The sequence below is a fragment of the Bufo gargarizans genome, unplaced genomic scaffold (assembly GCF_014858855.1).
Source record: "Bufo gargarizans isolate SCDJY-AF-19 unplaced genomic scaffold, ASM1485885v1 original_scaffold_1694_pilon, whole genome shotgun sequence".
Taxonomy (NCBI): Eukaryota; Metazoa; Chordata; class Amphibia; order Anura; family Bufonidae; genus Bufo; species Bufo gargarizans.
In genome coordinates this window covers 124326-148374 of record NW_025334470.1, presented here as the reverse complement: position 1 = coordinate 148374, position 24049 = coordinate 124326, and the positions used below count along the sequence as shown (strand labels likewise).

The window sequence follows — 24049 nt, the reverse complement described above, 5'->3', positions numbered from 1 at the left end:
GGTGACACTTATGGGGGGGATCTGTGGGTGACACTGTTATGGGGGATCTGTGGGTGACACTGTTATGGGGGATCTGTGGGTGACACTGTTATGGGGGATCTGTGGGTGACACTGTTATGGGGGATCTGTGGGTGACACTGTTATGGGGGATCTGTGGGTGACACTGTTATGGGGGATCTGTGGGTGACACTGTTATGGGGGATCTGTGGGTGACACTTATGGGGGATCTGTGGGTGACACTGTTATGGGGGATCTGTGGGTGACACTGTTATGGGGGGATCTCTGGATGGCTCTTATTAGGGTCTATGGATGGCACTGTTATGGGGATCTGTGGATGACACTGTTATGGGGGGGATCTGTATATACCGTAATCTTATCTATAATTGTAGGCATTGTTATTATATACAAATTCAGGGTAATCAGCGCCTGTATTACTTACAACAAGCGCTCGTTAGCAGAGAGGAGGGAGGACGGGCGCTGGCAGCGTGAGTCACTACGTCATGCGCCCACGCCGCCTGCTTCATTCATAAAGTGGACAGCGCAGGCGTGTGACGTAGCGACTCACGCTGCCAGCGCTGGTCCTGCCTCCTCCCTGCTACCGAGCGCTTGTTGTACAGGCGCTGATTACCCTGAATTTGTATATATTAACAATGCCTACAATTATAGATAAGATTACGGTATATACCGTGAGCAGGGCCCGTGTAGTAGAATAGTCACTGCACGGGCCCCGCTGTCATTATAAAACCAGATGCCGGCCCCCAGCCCCTCCTCCCTCTCAGCTGATACACCCACCATGCAGCATCGCGGCGTATCATTGACAGTTCGGCAAAATGCAGCATTCGCCCCATAAGACGCACTGGGCGGGGAGTGCGTCTTATAGGAGGAAAATATGGTACCTCTCAGAGAGATCATAAAGTGCTTAAATAACTTAAAGTGAGAGTACAGATACTGAAGAAAGAAATATATCCACCATTTTATGTTGAATGACAAGATTGAACAGTTGAACCATCATCTTATGCATACCGCCATTTTGTGATACAGTGGTGTGGCAAAACCAACCTCACCACTGGGTTTTGGAGGGGCCTGGCTTCTAGCCTCTTGCCCCAGGATTATGGGCCCTCTCATCAGCCAGGCCTCCTTTGTTCACAAAGGACTTGGACTAACTTGAACCCCTGGTCTAAATCGTGCCATTTTGGGATGTTAAATGTCTATGTGTATTGAAAAGGGTGGGACATTGTATACGTTGAGTAGTGAGGTCTGTTCCATTGTCTCTCTGGGTGTATTGGCGATGTCCCTTTGTCCTGAGAGATAATTGAATTACGTCTCGGTTGTCTCCAGGACAGAGGATATTGTGTATTCGCCTGCCTGTGATGATTGCATCAACCCAGTGTGAGGTAATTGTATCACAGGCAGAGGGGAGGATTTTGTGTGGGAGTGTCTGAGTGTATTGTACGTGGTTATTGGCTGTTTTTACAAAACCCTGTGGGTGGTAACCTTGTTGGAAGATGTGTATAAAATGCTTGTGTGTTAAAATAAAGAGGCTGCTTTATACCTTCATGAAGTTTTGGCTCATGTTTGGGGATTGCGATAACTACACTCTTGGGGATTGCTATATCATAATGCTCCCCTGAGTATAAGCTTTTGTAAGAGCATGTTCGTGGTTCCTGCTCTCTGGATGTAGGAGAGGTTCACCCACTGGAAGCTGAAGCCCGGTCTTGGGTCCAGCGTGGGTGGAGGACGGTGAGACCCCAACCAAGCTGCGGCGGTTTCGTGGGGTCTGCAGTGCGTACGGTGTCAAGTGGAGTGCTTGGAGTCCTCAGAAAGCACTAGGAGCATCTATCGACGGAGGTACCTGGTCAGGGTGCCAGGAGATCCGTTACAAGTGGATATAAAATATCCACACCCCTGTTAAAATGTCAGGTTTCTGTGTAAAAAATGTGACCTATAAACTGTACAACTCAATTGAAAAACAAACTGAAATCTTTTAGGTGGAGGGAAAAAATATAAAAATAATGTGGTTGCATAAGTGTGCACACCCTCTTATAACCGAGGATGTAGCTGTGTTCAGAATAAAGCAATCACATTCAGAATCCTGGTAAATAGGAGTCAGCATACACTGGCCATCATTTAAAGTGCCTCTGATTAACCCCAAATAAAGCTCAGCTGCTCTAGTTGGTCTTTCCTGAAATGTTCTGTCGCATCCCACAGCAGAAGCCATGGTCCACAGAGAGCTTGCAAAGCATCAGATGGATCTCATTGTTAGAAGGTATCAGTCAGGAGAAGGGGACAAAATAATTTCCAAGGCATTAGATATACCATGGAACACAGTGAAGACAGTCATCATCAAGTAGAGGAAATATGGCACAACAGTGACATCTCCACGAACTGGACGCCCCTCCAAAACTGATAAAAAGATGAGAAGAAAACTGGTCTGGGAGGCGACCAAGAGGCCTACAGCAACATTAAAGGAGCTGCAGGAATATCTGGCAAGTCCTGGCTGTGTGGTACATGTGACAACAATCTCCCGTATTCTTCATACGTCTGGGCTATGGGGTAGAGGGGCAAGAGGAAAGACTTTTCTTACCAAGAAAAACATCCAAGCCAGGCTACATTTTGCAAAAACACATCTGAAGTCTCCCAAAAGCATGTGGGAAAAGGTGTTATGGTCTGATGAAACCAAGGTTGGACTTTTTGGCCATAATTCCAAAAGATATGTTAGGCGCAAAAACCAGAAGAACCCCATCCCCACAGTGAAACATGGTGGTGGCAGCATCATGCCAAAGGGATGTTCTTATTCAGCAGGAACTGGGGCCTTAGTTAAGCTAGAGGGAATTATGAACAGTCCCAAATACCAGTCAATATTGGCACAAAACATTCAGACTTCTGCTAGAAATCTGAACATGAAGAGGAACTTCATCTCTCAGCATGGCAACGACCCAAAGCATACATCCAAATCAACCAAGGAATGGCTTCCCCAGAAGATTAAAGTTTTGGAATGGCCCAGACAGAGCCCAGACCTGAATCCGATTGACAATCTGTGGGTGATCTGAAAAGGGGTGTGCCCAGGAGATGCCCTCACAATCTGTGGGGTGATCTGAAGAGGGATGTGACCAGGAGATGCCCTCGCAATATGACAGATTTGGAGGGTTTGTGCAAAGAAGAGTCAAAATGTGCCATGCTGATAGACTCATCCCCAAAAGACTGAGTGCTGTAATACCACCAAAAGGTGCTTCAACAAAGTATTTGTTTAAAGGTATGCACACTTATGCAACCGTATTATTTTATTTTTATATTTTTTCTTCTCTCCACCTACAAGATTTCAGTTTGTTTTTCCATTGAGTTGTACAGTTTATAGGTCACACTAAAGGTGGAAAAATGGGGGTGGAGAATGCGGGGCGGCAGTGCGGGTGGGAGGGCCGCGATCATCAGGGCTGTGCTGGGGGGGGGGGGGGGGGGGGGTTTGCAGAGTGTCAGCACATTGCTGACACTCTGCTTGAAACGCCTGACATTGCCATGCATTTAACCCCGTAGGGACCTAGGGTTGGACGATATAGAAAATATTCAGACGATAACTATATTAAAAAATTTATCGCGATAACGATATATATCGCGATAAATACCCGTTTAAAAGAAAAAAAACACAAGGAGGCGTTACACTGTATGGGGGGCCAAACAAGGAGGCGTTACACTGTATGGGGGGCCAAACAAGGAGGCGTTACACTGTATGGGGGGCCAAACAAGGAGGCGTTACACTGTATGGGGGGCCAAACAAGGAGGCGTTACACTGTATGGGGGGCCAAACAAGGAGGCGTTACACTGTATGGGGGGCCAAACAAGGAGGCGTTACACTGTATGGGGGGCCACAAGGAGGCGTTACACTGTATGGGGGGCCACAAGGAGGCGTTGCACTGTATGGGGGGCCACAAGGAGGCGTTGCACTGTATGGGGGGCCACAAGGAGGCGTTGCACTGTATGGGGGGCCACAAGGAGGCGTTGCACTGTATTGGGGGCCACAAGGAGGCGTTGCACTGTATTGGGGGCCACAAGGAGGCGTTGCACTGTATTGGGGGCCACAAGGAGGCGTTGCACTGTATGGGGGGGGGGCCACAAGGAGCGTTATAATAAGGTCTTATGGGAGCGAGGAGGAGGGAGAGCCGGGGCGGCCGCTGCGGGAAGTAGTAAGTTTATAACTTTGTCATCAGACAGCAGGAAAAGTCTCTCCAGAGACAGTACTCACAAGGCGCCCGGCACTGGTGGGTGATGATGTCAGATGGTGGGTGGAGACTTGACTAAGGGAGGCAGAGCAAGAAGGAGGCAGGCCAGGAGCGAGAGGAAGAGCAAGGTGCAGGGGGCGGGCGGTAAGTGATCAGTCAGTTCCTGAAGGCGAGTTGTTAGAAGCGGGCGGACGCACGTTTAGAAGAGGTCAGCGCACAATGTGCGCTGACCTCTTTGATGACGTCACAAAATACCGCGGTATTTAGGAAACGGCGATATCGCCATACCGCCGTTTTTTTGATAGCGCGGTATATCGTGATACCGGTATATTGCCCAACCCTATAGGGACCGCTGAATGGAAGAGGTTAAGAGGGAGGGAGCTCCCTCCCTCTCCCATCAGGGGTGCTGTGCCTTTTCAGCCCCCGATGGGGGCCCCCTCCTTTCCCATCATCCACTGCTCTGCTGTGGCAGTGAGTGATGGTTACCATGGCAACTGGGCACCTTCACAGGCATCCGGTTGTCCATGGTGCTGATCAGACTTCTGCTAAAGGCAGAAGTCTAATCAGACTTTGTAAAGTGAAAATACAGTACACTATATAGTGTACTGTACTGTATTATACAGACATCAGACCCACTGGATCTTCAAGAACCAAGTGGGTCTGGGTAAAAAAGAAATTTGCCCACCTTACTTCCCCAAAAAGGTAATAAAAGTGATAAAAAAAAGTCGTATATACTCCAAAATAGTACCAGTCAGTCACCTCATCCTGAAAAAAATGAGCCCCTACATGAGACAATGCCCCAAAAAATAAAAAACTATGGCTCTCAGACTATGGAGACACTAAAACATGATTAGAGCCATAAATATTGAGTTTTGTTTGGCTGTTAACCCTTGCTTTGTAACTGAAAAAAATAAAAAATAAAAAATATGAAAATGGAAAATCTGCCAAAAAAGTGAAATTTTAAAATTGTATCTGTTTTCCATTAATTCTTGTGGAACACTTAAAGGGTTAACAAAAGTTTTTAAAATCAGTTTTGAATACCTTGAGGGGTGTAATTTCCAGAATGGGGTCATTTTTGGGTGGTTTCTTTTATGTAAGCCTCACAAAGTGACTTCAGACCTGAACTGGTCCAGCCCCGCTAGCTGAAACCCCCTTCATGACCAGGCCACTTTTTACACTTCGGCACTACACCACTTTCACCGTTTATCGCTCGGTCATGCAACTTACCACCCAAATGAATTTTACCTCCTTTTCTTCTCACTAATGGAGCTTTCATTTGGTGGTATTTTATTGCTGCTGACATTTTTACTTTTTTTGTTATTAATCAAAATGTAACGATTTTTTTGCAAAAAAATGACATTTTTCACTTTCAGCTGTAAAATTTTGCAAAAAAAACGACATCCATATAGAAATTTTTCGCCAAATTTAATGTTCTACATGTCTTTGATGAAAAAAAAATGTTTGCAAAAAATAAAAAAAAAATGGTTTGGGTAAAAGTTATAGCGTTTACAAACTATGGTACAAAAATGTGAATTTCTGCTTTTTGAAACAGCTCTGATTTTCTGAGCACCTGTCATGATTCCTGAGGTTCTACAATGCCCAAACAGTAGAAAACCCCCACAAATGACCACATTTCGGAAAGTAGACAACCTAAGGTATTCGCTGATGGGCATAGTGAGTTCATAGAACTTTTTATTTTTTGTCACAAGTTAGCGGAAAATGATGATGATTTTTTTTTAATTTTTTTTTCTTATAAAGTCTCATATTCCACTAACTTGCAACAAAAAATAAAAAATTCTAGGAACTCACCATGCCCCTCACAGAATACCTTGGGGTGTCTTCTTACCAAAATGGGGTCACTTGTGGGGTAGTTATACTGCCCTGGCAATTTAGGGGCCCATATGTGTGAGAAGTACTTTGCAATCAAAATCTGTAAAAAATGACCGGTGAAATCCGAAAGGTGCACTTTGGAATGTGGGCCCCTTTGCCCACCTTGGCATCAAAAAAGTGTCACATCTGGTATCGCCGTACTCAGGAGAAGTTGGGGAATGTGTTTTGGGGTGTCATTTTACATATACCCATGCTGGGTGAGAGAAATGTCTTGGCAAAAGACAACTTTTCCCATTTTTTTATACAAAGTTGGCATTTGACCAAGATATTTTTCTCACCCAGCATGGGTATATGTAAAATGACACCCCAAAACACATTCCCCAACTTCGGTGATACCAGATGTGTGACACTTTTTTGCAGCCTAGATGCGCAAAGGTGCCAAAATTCCTTTTAGGAGGGCATTTTTAGACATTTGGATCCCAGACTTCTTCTCACACTTTCGGGCCCCTAAAAAGCCAGGGCAGTATAAATACCCCACATGTGACCCCACTTTGGAAAGAAGACACCCCGAGGTATTCAATGAGGGGCCTGGCAAGTTCATAGAATTTTTATTTTTTTGCATAAGTTAGCGGAAATTGATTTTTTTTTTGTTTTTTTCTCACAAAGTCTCACTTTCCGCTAACTTAGGACAAAAATTTCAATCTTTCATGGACTCAAAATGCTCCTCAGCGAATACCTTGGGGTGTCTTCTTTCCGAAATGGGGTCACATGTGGGGTATTTATACTGCCCTGGCTTTTTAGGGGCCCTAAAGCGTGAGAAGAAGTCTGGAATATAAATGTCTAAAAATGTTTACGCATTTGGATTCCGTGAGGGGTATGGTGAGTTCATGTGAGATTTTATTTTTTGACACAAGTTAGTGGAATATGAGACTTTGTAAGAAAAAACAAACAAAAAAAATATATATTTCCGCTAACTTGAGCCAAAAAAATGTCTGGAGCCTTACAGGGGGTGATCAATGACAGGGGGGGGGTGATCAATGACAGGGGGGTGATCAATGACAGGGGGGTGATCACCCATATAGACTCCCTGATCACCTCCATCATTGATCACACCCCTGGTAAGGCTCCATTCAGACGTCCATATGATTTTTACGGATCCATGGATCGGATCCGCAAAACACATGCGGACGTCTGAATGGAGCCTTACAGGGGGGTGATCAATGACAGGGGGTGATCAGGGAGTGTATATGGGTGATCACCCCCTGTCATTGATCACCCCCCTGGTAAGGCTCCATTCAGACGTCCGCATGATTTTTACGGATCCATGGATCGGATCCGCAAAACACATGCGGACGTCTGAATGGAGCCTTACAGGGGGGTGATCAATGACAGGGGGTGATCAGGGAGTGTATATGGGTGATCACCCCCTGTCATTGATCACCCCCCTGGTAAGGCTCCATTCAGACGTCCGCATGATTTTTACGGATGCATGGATCGGATCCGCAAAACACATGCGGACGTCTGAATGGAGCCTTACAGGGGGGTGATCAATGACAGGGGGTGATCAGGGAGTGTATATGGGATGATCACCCCCCTGTAAGGCTCCATTCAGATGTCCGCATGTGTTTTGCGGATCCGATCCATGTACCCATGGATCCGTAAAAATCATTCGGACGTCTGAATGGAGCCTTACAGGGGGGTGATCATCCCATATACACTCCCTGATCACCCCCTGTCATTGATCACCCCCCTGTAAGGCTCCATTCAGACGTCCGTATGTGTTTTGCGGATCCGATCCATGTATCTGTGGCTCCGTAAAAATCATACGGACGTCTGAACGGAGCCTGACAGGGGGGTGATCAATGACAGGGGGGGTGATCAGGGAGTTTATATGGGGTGATCAGGGGTTTATAAGGGGTTAATAAGTGACGGGGGGGGGGGGGGGGGGTGTAGTGTAGTGTTTGGTGCGACTTCACTGACCTACCTGTGTCCTCTGGTGGTCGATCCTAACAAAAGGGACCAGCAGAGGACCAGGTAGTAGGTATATTAGACACTGTTATCAAAACAGCGTCTAATATACCTTTAGGGGTTAAAAAAAAAATATCACATCTCCAGCCTGCCAGCGAGCGATCGCCGCTGGCAGGCTGGAGATCCACTCGCTTACCTTCTGTTCCTGTGAACACGCGCGCCTGCGTGCGTTCACAGGAAATCTCGGGTATCGCGAGATGACGCGCCGATGCGTCCAGGAGGAACAAATCAACCACCTCCCGGACGCATCGGCGCGTTAGGCGGTCGGGAGGTGGTTAAAAAGTTGGTTTTTGAACATTTCTGAGAAATTTAAAGATTTGCTTCAAAACTTCTAAGCCTTGTAATGTCCCCCAAAAATAAAATGTAATTCCCCAAATGATCCTTACATGAAGTAGACATATAGGGAATGTAAAGTAACAACTATTTTAGGTACTGTAGGTATTACTAAGTATTATAGAAGTAGAGAAATTGAAACGTGGAAATTTACAAATTTTTGCAAATTGTTGGCAAATTTTGTATTTTTTTTATAAATAAAAATTAAAAAAAAATTTACTCCATTTTACCACTGTCATGAAGTATAATACGTGACGAAAAAACGATCTCAGAATATCTTGGATAAGTAAGAGTGTTTTAAAGTTATTACCACTTAAAGTGACACTGATCAGATTTGCAAAAAATTGCCTGTTCCTTAAGGTGAAATATGGCTGTGTCCTTAAGGGGTTAAGCCTACTGTTTCCATAGAATGGCGCTAGAGGAATTACAGAGTATTAGACAGTCTGGTTAGACCAAAAAAGTCAGATCTCAAAATTCCTCTAATGCCACAGCGCAAAAGGCACTTCATAGTGCTGCGCCTGCCACAATGGGGGCCTCATTTCACACACCCTTAAAAACAGCAAGTTTTTATTATGAAAACTGGTCTACTTCCGCAGAGTCTACTGTTCCTGCATAATCCAATAACCCAATATAATGTTATCTCATGTCTGAGATTGATTTCAGATACAGTATATACCACGGGTCTAGAGATATGGATTCGGTTCCCATGACTCCATGGAGCTTATAAACCATGTGGAGGCCATGTTCCCAGGGAATATCCTGGATGTAGAAATAGTAATAGTGAGTCATCAGCACAGCTCTAGGAATGGACCTGATCAACTAGGCTCAATCCGTCACCTGCCTAGAGGGGAGCAAGAAGCTGCCTATATACAGTATATATTTACTTTCCCAAATTTATGGGACTAGGAAAAACAATTCTATGGACCAGCAAATCTGGTAGATCAATCGGTTGCCCCTAACCTTTTAGCTATATGCAAAGTGGTCCATGGAAGGAAAACTAGTGGCAAATGCAAAAGGCTTATTGATGTGCATGGGGAGCAAAGGCTAGCCTGTCAGGTCTGTCTATATAGAAGAGCTACAAATCGATGAAAAAGTAAATGCTGGCTATGATAGAAAGCTATCAGGACACAAACAGTGATGGCTAACATCTGGCACTGCAGCTGTGGTGAAACTACAACTCCCAGCAGGCTCCATTCGTTTCTATGGCGTTCTGAGAACAGCCAAGCAAGTGTAGATCTTGGGAGTTGTGGTTTTACCACAAGGGGGTTAGACATCACATAGGGTATGTGTGAGGCTGTGTAGCCACAGAAAGGGCCAACAACGAGCCCATGAGCCCAGAACTGGACAACGGAGCACGGGAAGAAGGTGATCTGGTCGAATTAATCATGTTTTTTTCAGATTATGTGAAAGGCCAGGAGCATGTGCTTTGCTTACCTGGGAAAAAGATAACACTGGGATATGCTATGGCAATAAGGAAAGCTGGTGGAGGCAGTGGGATGCTCTGGTCAATATTCTGCTGGGTAGCCTTAGGTCCTGGCTTTCATCTGGATGTTACATGCACCACCTATTAAAATTTGCTGCAGACTAACTATAGTCCTTCATGCAGCAGTATGCGGTCTCTTTCTGCAAGGATAATGCCCTAGGCCAGTGATGGCAAACCTTTTAGAGACCGAGTGACCAAACTGCAACCCAAAACCCACCTCTTTATTGCAACGGCAATTTGACCTGAATAGTACAGTCCAATATAGTGTATCTTCCGTGTACTATCATTTACCGGTAGCTATAATAGTCTGTCTACATTCTGTTCACTGCTCGTGCCGTTCATAGCATGCCCTACGCTGATGAATGGTCGGAAAAGTCTAAGGCTACTGGTGCACCATAGACATTTTCCAGGGTACGGGTGCCCACAGAAGGCTGTGAGTGGCACCTCTGGCACCCGTGTCATAGGTTCGCCACCACTGCCCTAGGCACACTGAAAAAAGTGTTCTGGAAAGGTCTGAATTACAGGACAAAGAATTCAAGGTGGTAGAAAAAAAACAACTGAGGTCTTGAGTCTTGTATGTTGACTGGCGCCCGCAATGGACTTGTCAGTCTATCAACAAGAACCAGAAAATTTGTGGCACTCAATTATATATTGTGCACATATATGTTGTGTAATTGTGATAGAAACAAAACAGCCAGAGAATGATGGACTTAAGTTTAACATATCTGGGAAAATCAAATATCTGGACAGATTGGCCATAGACCTTACAGGGAAATTTCCCGGTGGGCCGATGCTCATGGGGCCACCAGCTGGCTACATAATGGTCTGATGCTCTCAGCATTAATTAGGCCAACAGTCGCAGGTGCCCTCCTGTGTGCTGCACTACAGTACTGCAGGCCCTGCCAACCTCTGCTATCCCTGTCTAATTGTAGTGCTCTGCCTCCCCTACAACATGAGGTCCCTTTTAGGTTCTTTTCCAGGGCCACTTTAAGTTTCCAGTCTGCCTATGTATGTGAGGCTGTGGTGATGTCTTCGGACGTCATCTATATCACCACGGGCGCCCAGTCACCGGGTTTTCCCGGTATACGATCCTCCTTTGTACACTATGCTCCTATATATGTTTTCACCACAGATACTACTGCTGACCGCTGAGAAAGGTCCTGTTGGACCTGTTTTACTATTTTTTTAGTGGGTCCCAGACCTGTTCGTACTTTGTGGATTGTACTTTGGATATTTCTGCATTAGATTCAATTGAGTGGCGCAAATTCATTGATTTCAAGGTGTTGACTTGGCCTCAAAATCTGAATCTGACTGAGCATTGGTGGGATATATATTCCTTCACTGGTCCTACAAGGAGACAAAAGACAGAAATCTCTTCTCCATATCTGACAGGCGTCCAAACAGGAACACCTGCTCCAGATTTACGGTAAGAACGACATCAGTACTCTTAAAGGGAACCTGTCACCGGGATTTTGTATATAGAGCTGAGGGCATGGGCTGCTAGATGGCCGCTAGCACATCTGCAATACCCAGTCCCCATAGCTCTGTGTGCTTTTATTGTGTAAGAAAACAGATTTGATACATATGCAAATTAACCTGAGATGAGTCCTGTGCCCGACTCATCTCACCTACAGGACTCATCTCTGATTAATTTGCATATGTATCAAATTGATTTTTTTAAGCAATAAAAGCACACAGAGCTATGGGGACTGGGTATTGCGGATGTGCTAGCGGCGATTTAGCAACCCATGTCCTCAGCTCTATACCCCAAATCCCGGTGACAGGTTCCCTTTAAAGTAATTTTCCCGTCACAGGTCACCTTTATACCAAGTGTGACGCGATGTCACATCCCCATCCGGATCTTATTCATAAAAATGTTTTATAAGTAGAATCCGGTAGAGTTTGCTTAAAAAATGACCCGCTTCTAGCCACAGTAGAGTTCCACCATAGCCAGGGAACAGGACGTCCATATATGACCGTTCCGGTAGCCCTCTGTAGACCACAAACTCTAATCACCCCCTGCTGAGATCACCTCACACCTTGGACAACTTCAACGTCTTCTGGCCACTTTGAAACCACGAAAGTTAAACACATGCTAGTTGCCCCCTTCCCTGCAGCCTGGTCAATTTACACATCAGAAGCAGAGACAGCTGGGAGGGGGGAGCGCATAAGGAGAGACATGTGAACCATGCTCTGAGAACCCCAAAAAGCATATTTGGGTTATATGGAATTATGACACAAAAATGTAGGTACACTCAAAATGCACCTCTCACTCAGAGGAACCGGGAGAGTCCAAATTTCGGCAGCTCTGGGTCCATAAATTCATGGGAGACCCAGCACAAGCGCCTGATTGTTCATGTTTATTACGCCGGCAACGTTATGGCCCATTTTTTGGTAAAATTAGGGAAAACTGGCCTGGCCAGCAGCAGGGAGGGGCGAACAAGCCCTCCCAAACCCTCCGATAGGCTGTTCGTTGGAACGTAAGTTTGTGCCTGGATTTTGCATAGGCAAAGTCCAAAATAGTAATTTCTCTTTATATCCCTGTTTATTTTCCACGTGCTTCCCCGCTCGCTATTGTAATCTTTTTCTGTAAATCTTTGTATGCATTGTTTGTTTCACTTCTGTGTTACTTATAGTAAAAGATATTTTTATATCTTCTAAATTGTCTCTCTTCTCACTCTAAACCCCACTGCAACAAAGTACTGTACGCCTTGAAGAGACCTACCTGTCTTATAGTCGACTGACATTAAAGACATAATTGTTTTATGACTCGATTGGTGTTAGCTTGTAGCATGGTACCGGGGGGTGATCGGTGAGTGGTCCGAACCCCTATCCCTACAAGTACAGAGTCGTTCACTCACGAACATGGTAGCAGCAGAATATAAGTGGGTCCAGGATTTGCTGTTTGGGTAATTCTGTATCTCCCCCCTGTCATGGTCCCGGCTGGGGTGTCCTGGCGGTCATAAGTCTGATTTAAATGGGGGTGGTCGTGACACCAAGAACTACCACGTTAATCCTCCAGATTGAGAAAGAGAAATTTCTTCATTCCCCCGGGTCACAATGTTTTTCTTGGCTGTGCTTAGATGTACTCTCCCGTCTAATTGACTGCCCCGTATGTTACCATGGCGATCCTATTAACAATGAATGTGCGTTAGATCCTATGTCAACATTTTGGCTGACTATCAGGGAAGTATTTTCCTATACCCCATCACACTTACATTTCCTCACGGTGAGAATGTGGATGGTAAAGTGGTCTGTCTTCATGGAGGCAGGCTGGATCCTGTTATGTATGTGTCTCGATGCTATACCATTATTATATAAGATTACTTCCATGGCAGGAGAGAGATGTACGCAAGTCATATTCTACTTATAGCCACTGAAATGGCTTGCCAGGGTTACGTTTTCAAGGAATTTTTGAGAAAAAAAAAAAATATGTACATTGAAAATACTCCTTGAATTGCTCCTTTTTAGAATAATGCAGGTGTGTCAGATGATTCCCTCTGACCAATCAAGTAGAGGATGTAACATTTTAGGCTTTGTTTGTACGTTGGGGATGTAAAGCCTCTTTGCGCAACTGTGGCAAAAACGGCAATACAACCGCAATGTATAAAACCAGCCTCACCACACAACTTATGCATCCTTATGAAAGGCTACACACACACGTAACTTAGCAATCTCACATCCAGGAACATTTTATGGATCCTTAATACAGACCCGTATGGTGTCACTGAAGGGAAACCCACACAGAGGTTTCTATGGAGTCATATGGAAATCATTAGGGGGAAAAAATGGTATGTTCCATCACATGTTGAATTATGGAGCTATTCTTCCCTTCATGCAATACTTGAAGGGGTCTTTTAAGACTTTGTAAAACTTGGCACAGAGCAGGGGACTATAATTAAATAAGAAAAAACATGACTCACTTTTTATATTACCATTGATCGCTCACATGACCACTGCAGCCAATCACTGGCCTCACGTCATGCGTGCACAAGTGGAACGTAATAGCTGAGGCCAACGATTGGCAGCAAGGATCACATGAACGAAAGATGTGAGGTCATCTCTGCAGGACCATTGGGAAATTAAGTGAATGGAGTAAGAGGACATTTAAAACACCGGTCAGGTTTTTTAATGTTTTATTTTTAAGCAGAGCCGTAAGGCTGGAACAACACATGGCTAATCTTCAGACTGTAAAAGTCCACTACAGAAATTGATACCATGTTTTCCTATGTGGAAAAGCTTTGTGGCATGGCACATACATAGAGTACATGTCTGCAGCATATTCTATGTGTTGTGGAATTTGGATGCAGAATTCTATCACAGACTTTAAAAGTCTGCATCCAGATTGCACAACACACATAAGGCTGCTTTCACACTAGTCCGTTCGTGAGCTCCGTTTGAAGGGGCTCACGAGCGGACCCGAACGCAGCCGTCCAGCCCTGATGCAGTCTGAATGGAGCGGATCCGCTCAGACTGTATCAGTCTGGCGGCGTTCAGCCTCCGCTCCGCTCGCCTCCGCACGGACAGGCGGACAGCTGAATGCTGCTTGCAGCGTTCGGGTGTCCGCCTGGCCGTGCGGAGGCGTGCGGATCCGTTCAGACTTACAATGTAAGTCAATGGGAACGGATCCGCTTGAAGATGTCACCATATAGCTCAATCTTCAAGCGGATCCGTCCCCCATTGACTTTACATTGAAAGTCTGAACGGATCCGCGCAGGCTACTTGCGCACTTGCGAATTTTTTTAAAGTTATTAATGCAGACGGATCCGTACTGAACGGAGCCTCCGTCTGCATTAATATGAGCGGATCCGTTCAGAACGGATCCGCCCGAACGCTAGTGTGAAAGTAGCCTAATATGTACGCAACAAGTAAGCCAAAAAATCCCCAACAGCAATTCCACATAAAAAATGTGAGCAAAAAGCTATGGCGTGAAAGCAGCCTAATATGGAACTGCAGAGTCTATGCAGTAACCTGCTGCTGGCACTGCCATGTGCATGAGGCTTTATTAGGGCAAATAGTAGATACCCTAAATGTAATTACATATGTACTCCATTAGCAAAAAATGTCATCTTTATTCCATAACCGACATATACAAACGCAAGGAATAAAATAACTAAAATTACAAAAATATGAGATGTGAAATGGCTATTCATGTTTTTATGCCTTGCATTTGTTTGTAACTGTCAATTATGGAATAAAGATGACATTTTGGCCTATACTTAAGTGCACTCGTTATTTTATCTATACGTCTGCTCACATTTGGCTGTGTTTGTTGGCTTGGTTGTGAGCACCCTTTTCATGTCTTGGCGGTGCCTACCCATTCCCGATTTTGAATGGCTATACAGCATTTAATTAGACACACTGTAGGGTGAAGATATGTGGCCATGACATGGATGATAAAATGTGGCTACCTTACAGTAGTTTGAATGAGGTCTTAGCCCTCCAGCAAACTTCCCAGGAATGTACCCGATTCGAAGAACACAAGGTCAAAGTGCTGTTTTTCTGGCCCTTTGAAAGATCATTTAGTGAGTCCAACTGCACCACTAGCTTAGCTTTTATATAACACTGTACATATGGCTGTAATTTATAGGACGCCCCTCTAGCTTCTTAGTCTGATCATCGTCTGTGAGCCCAAGTGTTTGTGTGTTGGGGTCAGGGACACAAATTGTCAATGTGTCCATCGTCAAGGACCAGTGCGTCAGGATGTCTTTACTTCAAAATGTTTTTTATTGTTTCATAAATATAAATCTGGATACTCGCCGATAGGCGTGAAAAGAATAACATTGACAATCATATATATAAATCGGCATGCTTGGATCACAGACAACACAATAATTATACATATATTGATGTAATCGGTATATCACAATTCCTGGTATAACATACATATGGAGAAACAATTCCAACATGTAGAAAAAAGGAGGGGGGGGTATAGGATAATCTGAGTCTAGAGGTCTCGTGTGTCTTCACAACATGCACTAGTCATACATTTCCAAAATGGATTGCTAGCTTAATCAGTGAATCCTCTAAATTTCTTCCATGGGCCCCAGATCTCCGAGAAACGTTGTGCTATTTGCTCCAATCTACAGATCTGGTCACATTTCATAAACCAATGTTGTAATGCTGGAGGATCTATCTTTATCCAGTACACTGCCACCAGAAGGCGTGCTGCTGCTAATAATATCTTACACAAAGTGTGAACCCCTTTCGATTTAGTACTGGTTAAGGCCTCGTTCACACTTCAGTGTTTGGTCAGTGATTTCCATCAGTGATTTGTGAGCCAAAACCAGAAGTGGAGCCTCCATAGACATGAGGTAGAAGGGAAAGATCTGCTCCTGTTCTATGTTTAGAGCTGCACCTGGCTTTGGCTCACAAATCACTGATGGAAATCACTGACCAAACACTGAAGTGTGAACGAGGCCTAATTCCCCTGTTAGACCGAAAAGACACAGTTTAGGTGATTCTCGGACTGCTATTCCGCACACCTGGGATAAGACCTCACATACTTCTTGCCAATAGGTTAGGATTTTAGGACATGACCACCAGACATGACTGTGAGACCCAATATTAATTTCCCACCTCCAGCAAACGGGGCTGACCTCTGGGAACATAGTGTGCAACCGTTGTGGAGTATAATACCAGCGTGTGAGGACTTTATAGCTATTTTCCTGCAATTTCACACATCTAGAGACTTTCCCTGGAGCCATTAATACCTTCGGCAATTCCCATTGATCAAATTTCATGGCTAGTTCCTCCTCCCATTTATCAATAAATGTACATCTATTGGTATCATTTGAGGAAATGATCGAGGAATATAAATGGGAAATCTTCTTTTTAGGTTCTAGCTTTTGCAAGGCCATTTTTTCAAATTTTGTATGATCTGTGCCCCATATTGGAGCTCTAGTTAGTTTTTTGAATATATGATAACAATGTGTAATTTGGAATGTAGTACATTTTGTCAAGGCAGGATGTAACTGCAATTCTGATAATGTTGGCAAATCAGCATCTTGGCACAAGGACAATATTGGCGTCGCATTACTCTTGTCCCCTTCTCTGACCGTGTTCCAGAAACATAGATTTGACTGATATAAAACGTCCCTTACCTGCATAAGTAGAGCATAATTAGGCATCAGCTTCTGAAGCATATACGTCCTACACCATTGGGTAATTGTGTGCTTAGTTATTGAGCTATGTGTTATAAGAATTTTGTTTACCTTTGTCAAATCTAGAAAAAGCAGGGACCTTAAAGGAAGATTCGACATCGCTTCTTCCACTTTAATGTCCAGTCGATCTGGAGAGGAATGTAGCCAATCTAGACTTCTAGTACAAAGAATTGCCTTATGATAAGTATAAACGTCTGGTATTCCCATACCCCCTCTCGTGGGATACCGGATTACATATGATGAGGGCATTCTCACTTTCCTTCCCCCCCCATAAAAATCTAAGAAAAATCTTCTGAACTTTTTTAATGTCAGGATGTCTTTAGATGATGAGCCCCACCTGTATCCATGGATTATTCCTCTGAATTCTCTATTCAATTTAACATAATCACAGAATTACCAAGGTGAAAACACAGTATGAATTCCACGTGTAACAGAGGCTGAATACAATATATATAAAAAAAGACCGAACACAGCATATACATTGCATAGCTGTTACATAAGATACAATACTCGACAGAAGAATGGGAGCCCTGCAGTGTTCAGCCTGCATAGCAAGAATGCTTCCATGTGCCACATAGTGGTCAAACTGCACCTGACCACAAGGTGTTGGCTAACCTTGGCACTCCAGCTGTGGTGAAACTACGACTCCCTTGGAGTGCCAAGGTTAGCCATCACTGTACTAGAAGATCGGAGCTATGAGGTCTGTTGTACTGAGCTCAGACGGGAGCTTCTGCCCAAGACTACAACGCTGCAGTCTGGCTAATAGAAGGGGGTTCTGACCAGGAACATCCGACACGTCTGATATGGCTGCATTTGTGCCCCTGTGCCCAACTGATACGACTTACCATTCCCCAAGAGCTTCCAGACAGCGCATCCGTCCCAAAACCAACTCTGAATCATCCTTCACTTCAATCTTTTCGTCATAGGCAAACAGCGCGTCCTCCCATTCATGGAGCTTCTCGTACCAGGTGGCCTGAATCTCCTACAAGCGACAAGAGCAGATGCAGGAATGCGACAAATCAGTCCCAAAATTCCCCTAAATGCAAAAATAAAAACTTTGCCGTGGATGGTGCTACACCTATATTTAAGCACATCCAGATCAATCTACTGCTTCTGACTATCTCAGTAGCTCAATCGTTCAAAGCAATTAAAAGAGCTACAAAAAGTCTGGGTGCAGCCCCTTAGTCACACCTCAGTTTTTCACGGACAGCACACGTACCCATTCATTTCAATGTGTGTATTCACACATCCGTGTTTTAGCATGGAAGCATGCCCTATTTTTGTCTGTTTACAGATCAATCAGGCCCATTATAGTCTAGGGGTCCATGAAAAATCATGGACCCAACATGGATGCCATCCGCGTTTACTCCATGTCTCACAAACCATTTTTAGGAGATGCTCTGAAAATTATTTTTCAGCTGTGTTGTGTCCGTGAAATACAGATGACACACGGAGAGCAAAAATGGAGACACAGACCAAACACGGATTCTTCACTAAAATCTTTACCGATGAACCACCTAATTATCACGGATTTCGTCACGGACGTGTGAATAAGGGTTAACTTGTATTTCATTAAATAGGTTGTGCAGGAAATTGATATAGATGCCCTACTTTTAGGAAAGGTCGTCAATAGTGCTGAGCGAATCGGGTTCGGACTGCTCTATCTGAACCAGATTAGTTTCAAAACTTTGTGCAAAATGTATGGGCAACACTGAGGCCTTCTTCAAGCCCCAAGTAACGCCAGACTTGCTTAGTCAAATGCCTGTGACGTTACAGTTCGGATCTGCGCATACATTACTAGCCGAACTTGAGTTTGTGCCTCATTAACAAAGCAGAGTTCAGCTTCGGATTTTGAAGCAGTAATGGATGCACAGAACCGAACTAACGTCACAGGCATGACACTAAGCAAGCCTGGCGTTCCTTAAGAATGGAAAAATGCCTCAGCAGAGCCCATACATTTTACAGCAGTATGGAGCGCCTATTATAATCAAAGCTTGTTAATGAATAGGGTCCAGATGGAGCAGTCCGAACCCGATTCGCTCAACACTAGTCATCCATATCAGATCGGCAGGGGTCCGATTCCTTGAAGCTCTGTCGATCAGCTGTTTGAAGAGGCCACTGCACTCACCAGAGCTCCGGTGAGCACGGCGGTCTCTTCACAGTTCACCAAGCACAGCCCTATTCTGGTGCACAGTACTCCTGTCCATGCAGCAGAGGGTTTGATATTAAGACTGCTGTAAGAAACACCAATCTTACAAGTCTTTAACCGCCTCCGGACCGCCTAACGCAGATGTGCGGTCCGGAGGCAGCAGCGCTGCGCACAACGACGCATATACGCGTCATCTCGCGAGACGCGAGATGACGTGCTATGCGGCCCGCGCATGCGCAGTTCGGGCCGGCATTTCGGAGAGCACCATTTCGTCATCAGCTTTCCAGCCAATGATCGCGGCTGGCAGGTTGCTGATTTTTTTAAAATCCAATCAGAAGCCACATAGCAGATCATATTAGTAAATATGATGTGTTATATGGCTGCCTGCTCCTCTGCTGGTTCTTTTCGTCGGTTGGTTCCAGCAGAGGAGCAGGCTACACAGTGAGTACACCAAACACCACACATAGACCCAGATCACCCCCTGCACCCCAATTAACCCCTTGATCACCCCTTCTTGCCCCTGTCAATCACTAGTGAAAGTGAAAAAAGTGATCAGTGTAAACTGTCACTTTTTTTTTTCACTGGTATTGACCGTTAGGTTTTAGGTATAGTTTAGGCCCCTTGGTTAGGCAGTTAGCGATCAGTTAGCGCCCAGCCCACCGCACCGCAGTCCGTTATTCGCTGATTAGCGTATCGCTAATCAGCATTTGTACTTTTATAGTATCTGGAAGTGATCAAAACTGATCACGGTCAGATCTATAATAGAACTAGTGTCACTTTAGTTCGCCCTCCAGCCAAAACGCAGTGTTTGCCCGATCAGGCCTGATCGGTCGCCCACACGTGCGTTCACCCACGCCCGCCCCACCGCAGTGACAAAAAAAATGTTTTTTTTGATCACTGCACAATCGCTTTACACGCACTGCGGCGATAAAAAAAAAATCAGTTTTGATATTTTTTATCAACCGCAGCGGCCTCCGGTACTTCGCTAGCCTCCCCTTTGTAAGACAGGCTTGCTTTTTTTTTCTTGGGTAGTCTCAGGGAATACCCCTAAATTTAGTTGCCCAAAATGTCAAACAGGGGGTATTCCTCTGAAGAGGCCTACAGGCTTCTGACCCAGTCGGATGAGGAGTGGGAACCCTCATCTGATGAATCCAGCGGGTCAGAATACGAACCTGTAGAAAGCAGTGGCTCTCTGACCCAAAGTTCGGACGAGGAGGCTGAGGTCCCTGATACCACCAGGCGTACCCGGCCCCGTGTCGCTAGACCGCAGGTTGCGCAGGATCCGCTTCTAGAGCAGCAGAGGCATACACCAGCAGCCCAGCCCATCCTGGACCTGTTCTGGTTCTGACAAAGCTGCCAGTTTGATTTGATGTACTGCTCCAAATTAATTAATTAAGATACGTGCACGGAGAGATCAGACAGACAACTCACTACATGGAGTTAATCAGTATCTCTGGTTTATTTCTAAGAAAACAGACAATACATAGTTTTCACGAAAGGAGGGAGTGAGGGGGGGGGGTGAAAGATAAAGTATATATTTTCTATTGGCTATGAACTCTCTACTTTTCTGTAACCTTGACGGCCAGAGGAAATTCCTCCTCACTCCCCCACCTTGTTCCTGGGTGAAACTGTTACTTCTTTCTTTGTAACTGCTTGCTTGAGCTGAACGGAAACCACAAAGAAACACATGATAAAAACACAAAGTAAGATTCTAGTTTATAGGTGTTGGCAGAATGCCTGGCCGCCATCTTAGCTCAACAAGCAAGTATCCATTTTGTATCAATAGTCCATAACAGTCCCCCCTTGGAGACTTGATTGTAGACTTTCCCTTCGCCTAGCAAATCCCCTGGGCATACCATTCGTATCCTCTTCACCCGCAGTGGCGACAACCTACCCCTTATAGGTAGGCTCCCGGTTGCTCGGACTTGTGGTAATACCCTGGGATTCATCTCACCCTATCTCAGCCAGGCATCATTGTGAGGAGGGGGAGCTGTGTTGAACGATGTTTCCTTCTGTCCTTCTTCATCATAGAGGAGCATAATAGGTCGTTCATCAGTTTTCTTCATTCTTTTTGAAAAGCGGGTCACACAAATAAGAACGAGCTTAATCACTACATATATCACCAATATTATTAGGGCTACCTGCAATATTACCTGGACAATTCCCATGAGCCAACCCCAAATACCTTTTGACTGACTTTCGGTGTCGTTAGCTAATATACCTGTCCGGAGATCCTGTACAGTACGGTGGTTACAGGGCAGATCCTTTCCGTTCTCAGCATCTACACCAATACACTGCACGTGGCTGTCTGTTTTTGAATCATTGCAACCTGAGTGTATGTGTGGACTAAATGTCATACCTTTGGTTTGTACTTGGAGACAATAACAGTGTGTCCAGCTAGAAAAACATGTGACATTAGCCCAGTGTCCCTCTTGCCAAGGAGTAGAGCTATAATCTACCGAGGGGCCTGATCTGTTTATCATGAGCCATGGGGCATCTGCCCACCCTGCAACAGGTAAGGCTACTTCCCTGTCCTTGTTTGTACTGGATTTAACTTGGTGTATGCTAGTGAGAAATATGGTAGAATTAGACAGGTCAATCAGTTCAGAAAGGTCCACGGGAATTGCAACATAAGGCATACTGGTTGAACTCACGGGACTGTGGGTACAGATCCAACAATCTCTGAGTGTCTCAACCCCTGGACTAGAATTTGATGGTGCCGTGTCAGTGAATTGTCCCATTCATCACCCAGTGGTGTGAACACTGCTGATATGCCCACTGTCAAAGTCATGATCAGTATGTGAATCCTCATGGCTTATTGTTCCAGGGTCGTCGGGACAGCCTTTACTCTTTTACAATGTGAGGCGTGGATCCAGGTAAGCCTCCCTTCGAGTTTCACAGAGGTCGGGGTAGTCAGCAACACCTGGTAAGGCCCCTTGTATCGTGGTTCGAGGGTGTTTCTGACGTGTTTCTTGACCACCACCCACTCTCCAGGTTTGAGAGTGTGTATTCCCTCTAGGGAGTCAGGATCTGGAATGGAAGAGAAAACTTGTGCACATATGTTAGACAATTGTTTACTATGGGCAATCACATATTTAGCAACAGATTCATAATGCATTTGCAATTGCTGTGGGAAGTACTGTCCCATCCTAGGCCGTGTCCTAAACAAAATTTTGTGTGTGGAGGCCTAGGGGTGTGTCTAACTGAAAATAGTGCTATTGGCAGGCATTGTACCCAACTGAGCCCTGTCTCCCCAGTCATTTTCAGCATCTTGGACTTCAGTACCCCGTTCAGTCGTTTGACTTTGTCGCCGCTTTGGGGTCTGTAGGGTGTGTGATAGGCTAAGTGTGACCCTACCATCTTCCAGACTTCTTGGGTTAATCTAGCAGTGAATGCTGGGCCCTGATCACTCTCAATGACCTCAGGTACTCCGAACCTACAGACAAGCTCCTGCATCAGTTTTTTTGCAGTAGTGGTTGCTGTCTGGTTTCGGACGGGGTAGGCTTCTGGCCACCCAGAGAACAAGTCTATCACTACTAGCACATATTGAAACCCTTGGCACATTGGCATCTGGATGTGGTCAATTTGAATCCGTTGGAACGGGTACTGGGCTTTGGGGAGACATTTGGTTGGTGTAGGCTCAGGTCTTCCCGGGTTGCACTGCGCACAGATGAGGCAAGACTGAGTATGCCTCACCAGGACAGGGGTTATCCCTGGGGCCATTGTCTATTAGTTCTTTCATGATGGTCTTAGGTTGGTGGGTGGGCCCATGAGCTATTGAAGCTATCAGAGGATAGAGAGCTTTGGGCAGAGATGCTCTCTCTCCTTGGGTCCACAGTCCAGATTCTTTCTCTTCTTGGGCTGACTCTTTTAGCCAATCCAATTTTTCTTGTGGCGTGGCCTGTTTCTGTATTTGTTTCAGGAGGTCCCATGTGATTTCTTCTTGTTCCAGGTCTTCCTGTGTTATCATAATCTGGTCTGACTGGACTCTTTCCTCTTTCACTGCTGCTTCCTTGGCCGCTTGATCAGCTAGGGCCTTTCCTCTGGCTTCAGAGGTGTCAGCTCGAGTGTGCCTGTAGATCAATAAAATCTTCAGATTCTCCAGTATACTCCCCCCTTGGAAGAGGAAGGAGTGCAGCAGGATTGAGGATGTGGCACCTCTGAATGGTGACATTATCTGGCAGAAGCAAACTACACGGAAGCCGGAGGTGGCGCTGTGCAGTGAGGTGTTTAGGTTGAGTCTGCTGGAGGATGGCAGAAATGTCAAGGGGAGCCAGAATAGTGAGGGGATGACCCAGCACAACGTCAGATGTGACATTTAGAAGAGAGCTGGCAGCATGGATAGCTCTGACACAGGAAGGGGCTTCTCTGGCTACTGGGTCCAGTCTCTTGGTATGGTAGGACTCTGGGGTCCTTCAGGGTCACAGTGACTGGTGGGACATTGAGGTATCCAATATCCTGGGGTCCTCTGGCCCAGAGAGTATTGGGGATGAGGTGCAAAATGGTTTGCAGCGAATCCCCTTGCTCATATAAATCAGTGCAGAATTTTATTGTCAGACATCCGGCAGCTGTGGGTGTCACATAATTTGAGTAAAAACCACAAAGACCAAGAAGCAAGACAGTTTCTTATCAGAAAGAGGAGCTTAAACTAACACAGCAGAAACTAACATTTCTGTGAAAAGAAAAAAGGTGGGGGTCAACTGATCCCCCGCAGCTGTCCTGCAGTGTGGTGAAATGATCTGCTTGGAATGATCTGCAAATTTAGCTTTTGTCCATTTCTGTAGTTGTTCTATAAAGAATTCTCCAGACTCATGATCTTGGGGGTCAAAGTTAGCACCTTTTAAGTTCA

At 45.2% G+C, this 24049-nt stretch overlaps 1 protein-coding gene across 1 annotated transcript in view; it reads right to left on the bottom strand.

Moving 5' to 3' along the window:
• The window catches only part of LOC122923533 (serine/threonine-protein kinase mTOR-like), a 240185-nt gene that overhangs the window by 98124 nt on the left and 118012 nt on the right, over positions 1-24049 (bottom strand). Inside the window, exon 17 of the mRNA XM_044274360.1 lies at positions 17897-18033. Within this exon, the coding sequence (XP_044130295.1) occupies positions 17897-18033 (137 nt within the window). The remainder of the gene's footprint in view (positions 1-17896; positions 18034-24049) is intronic.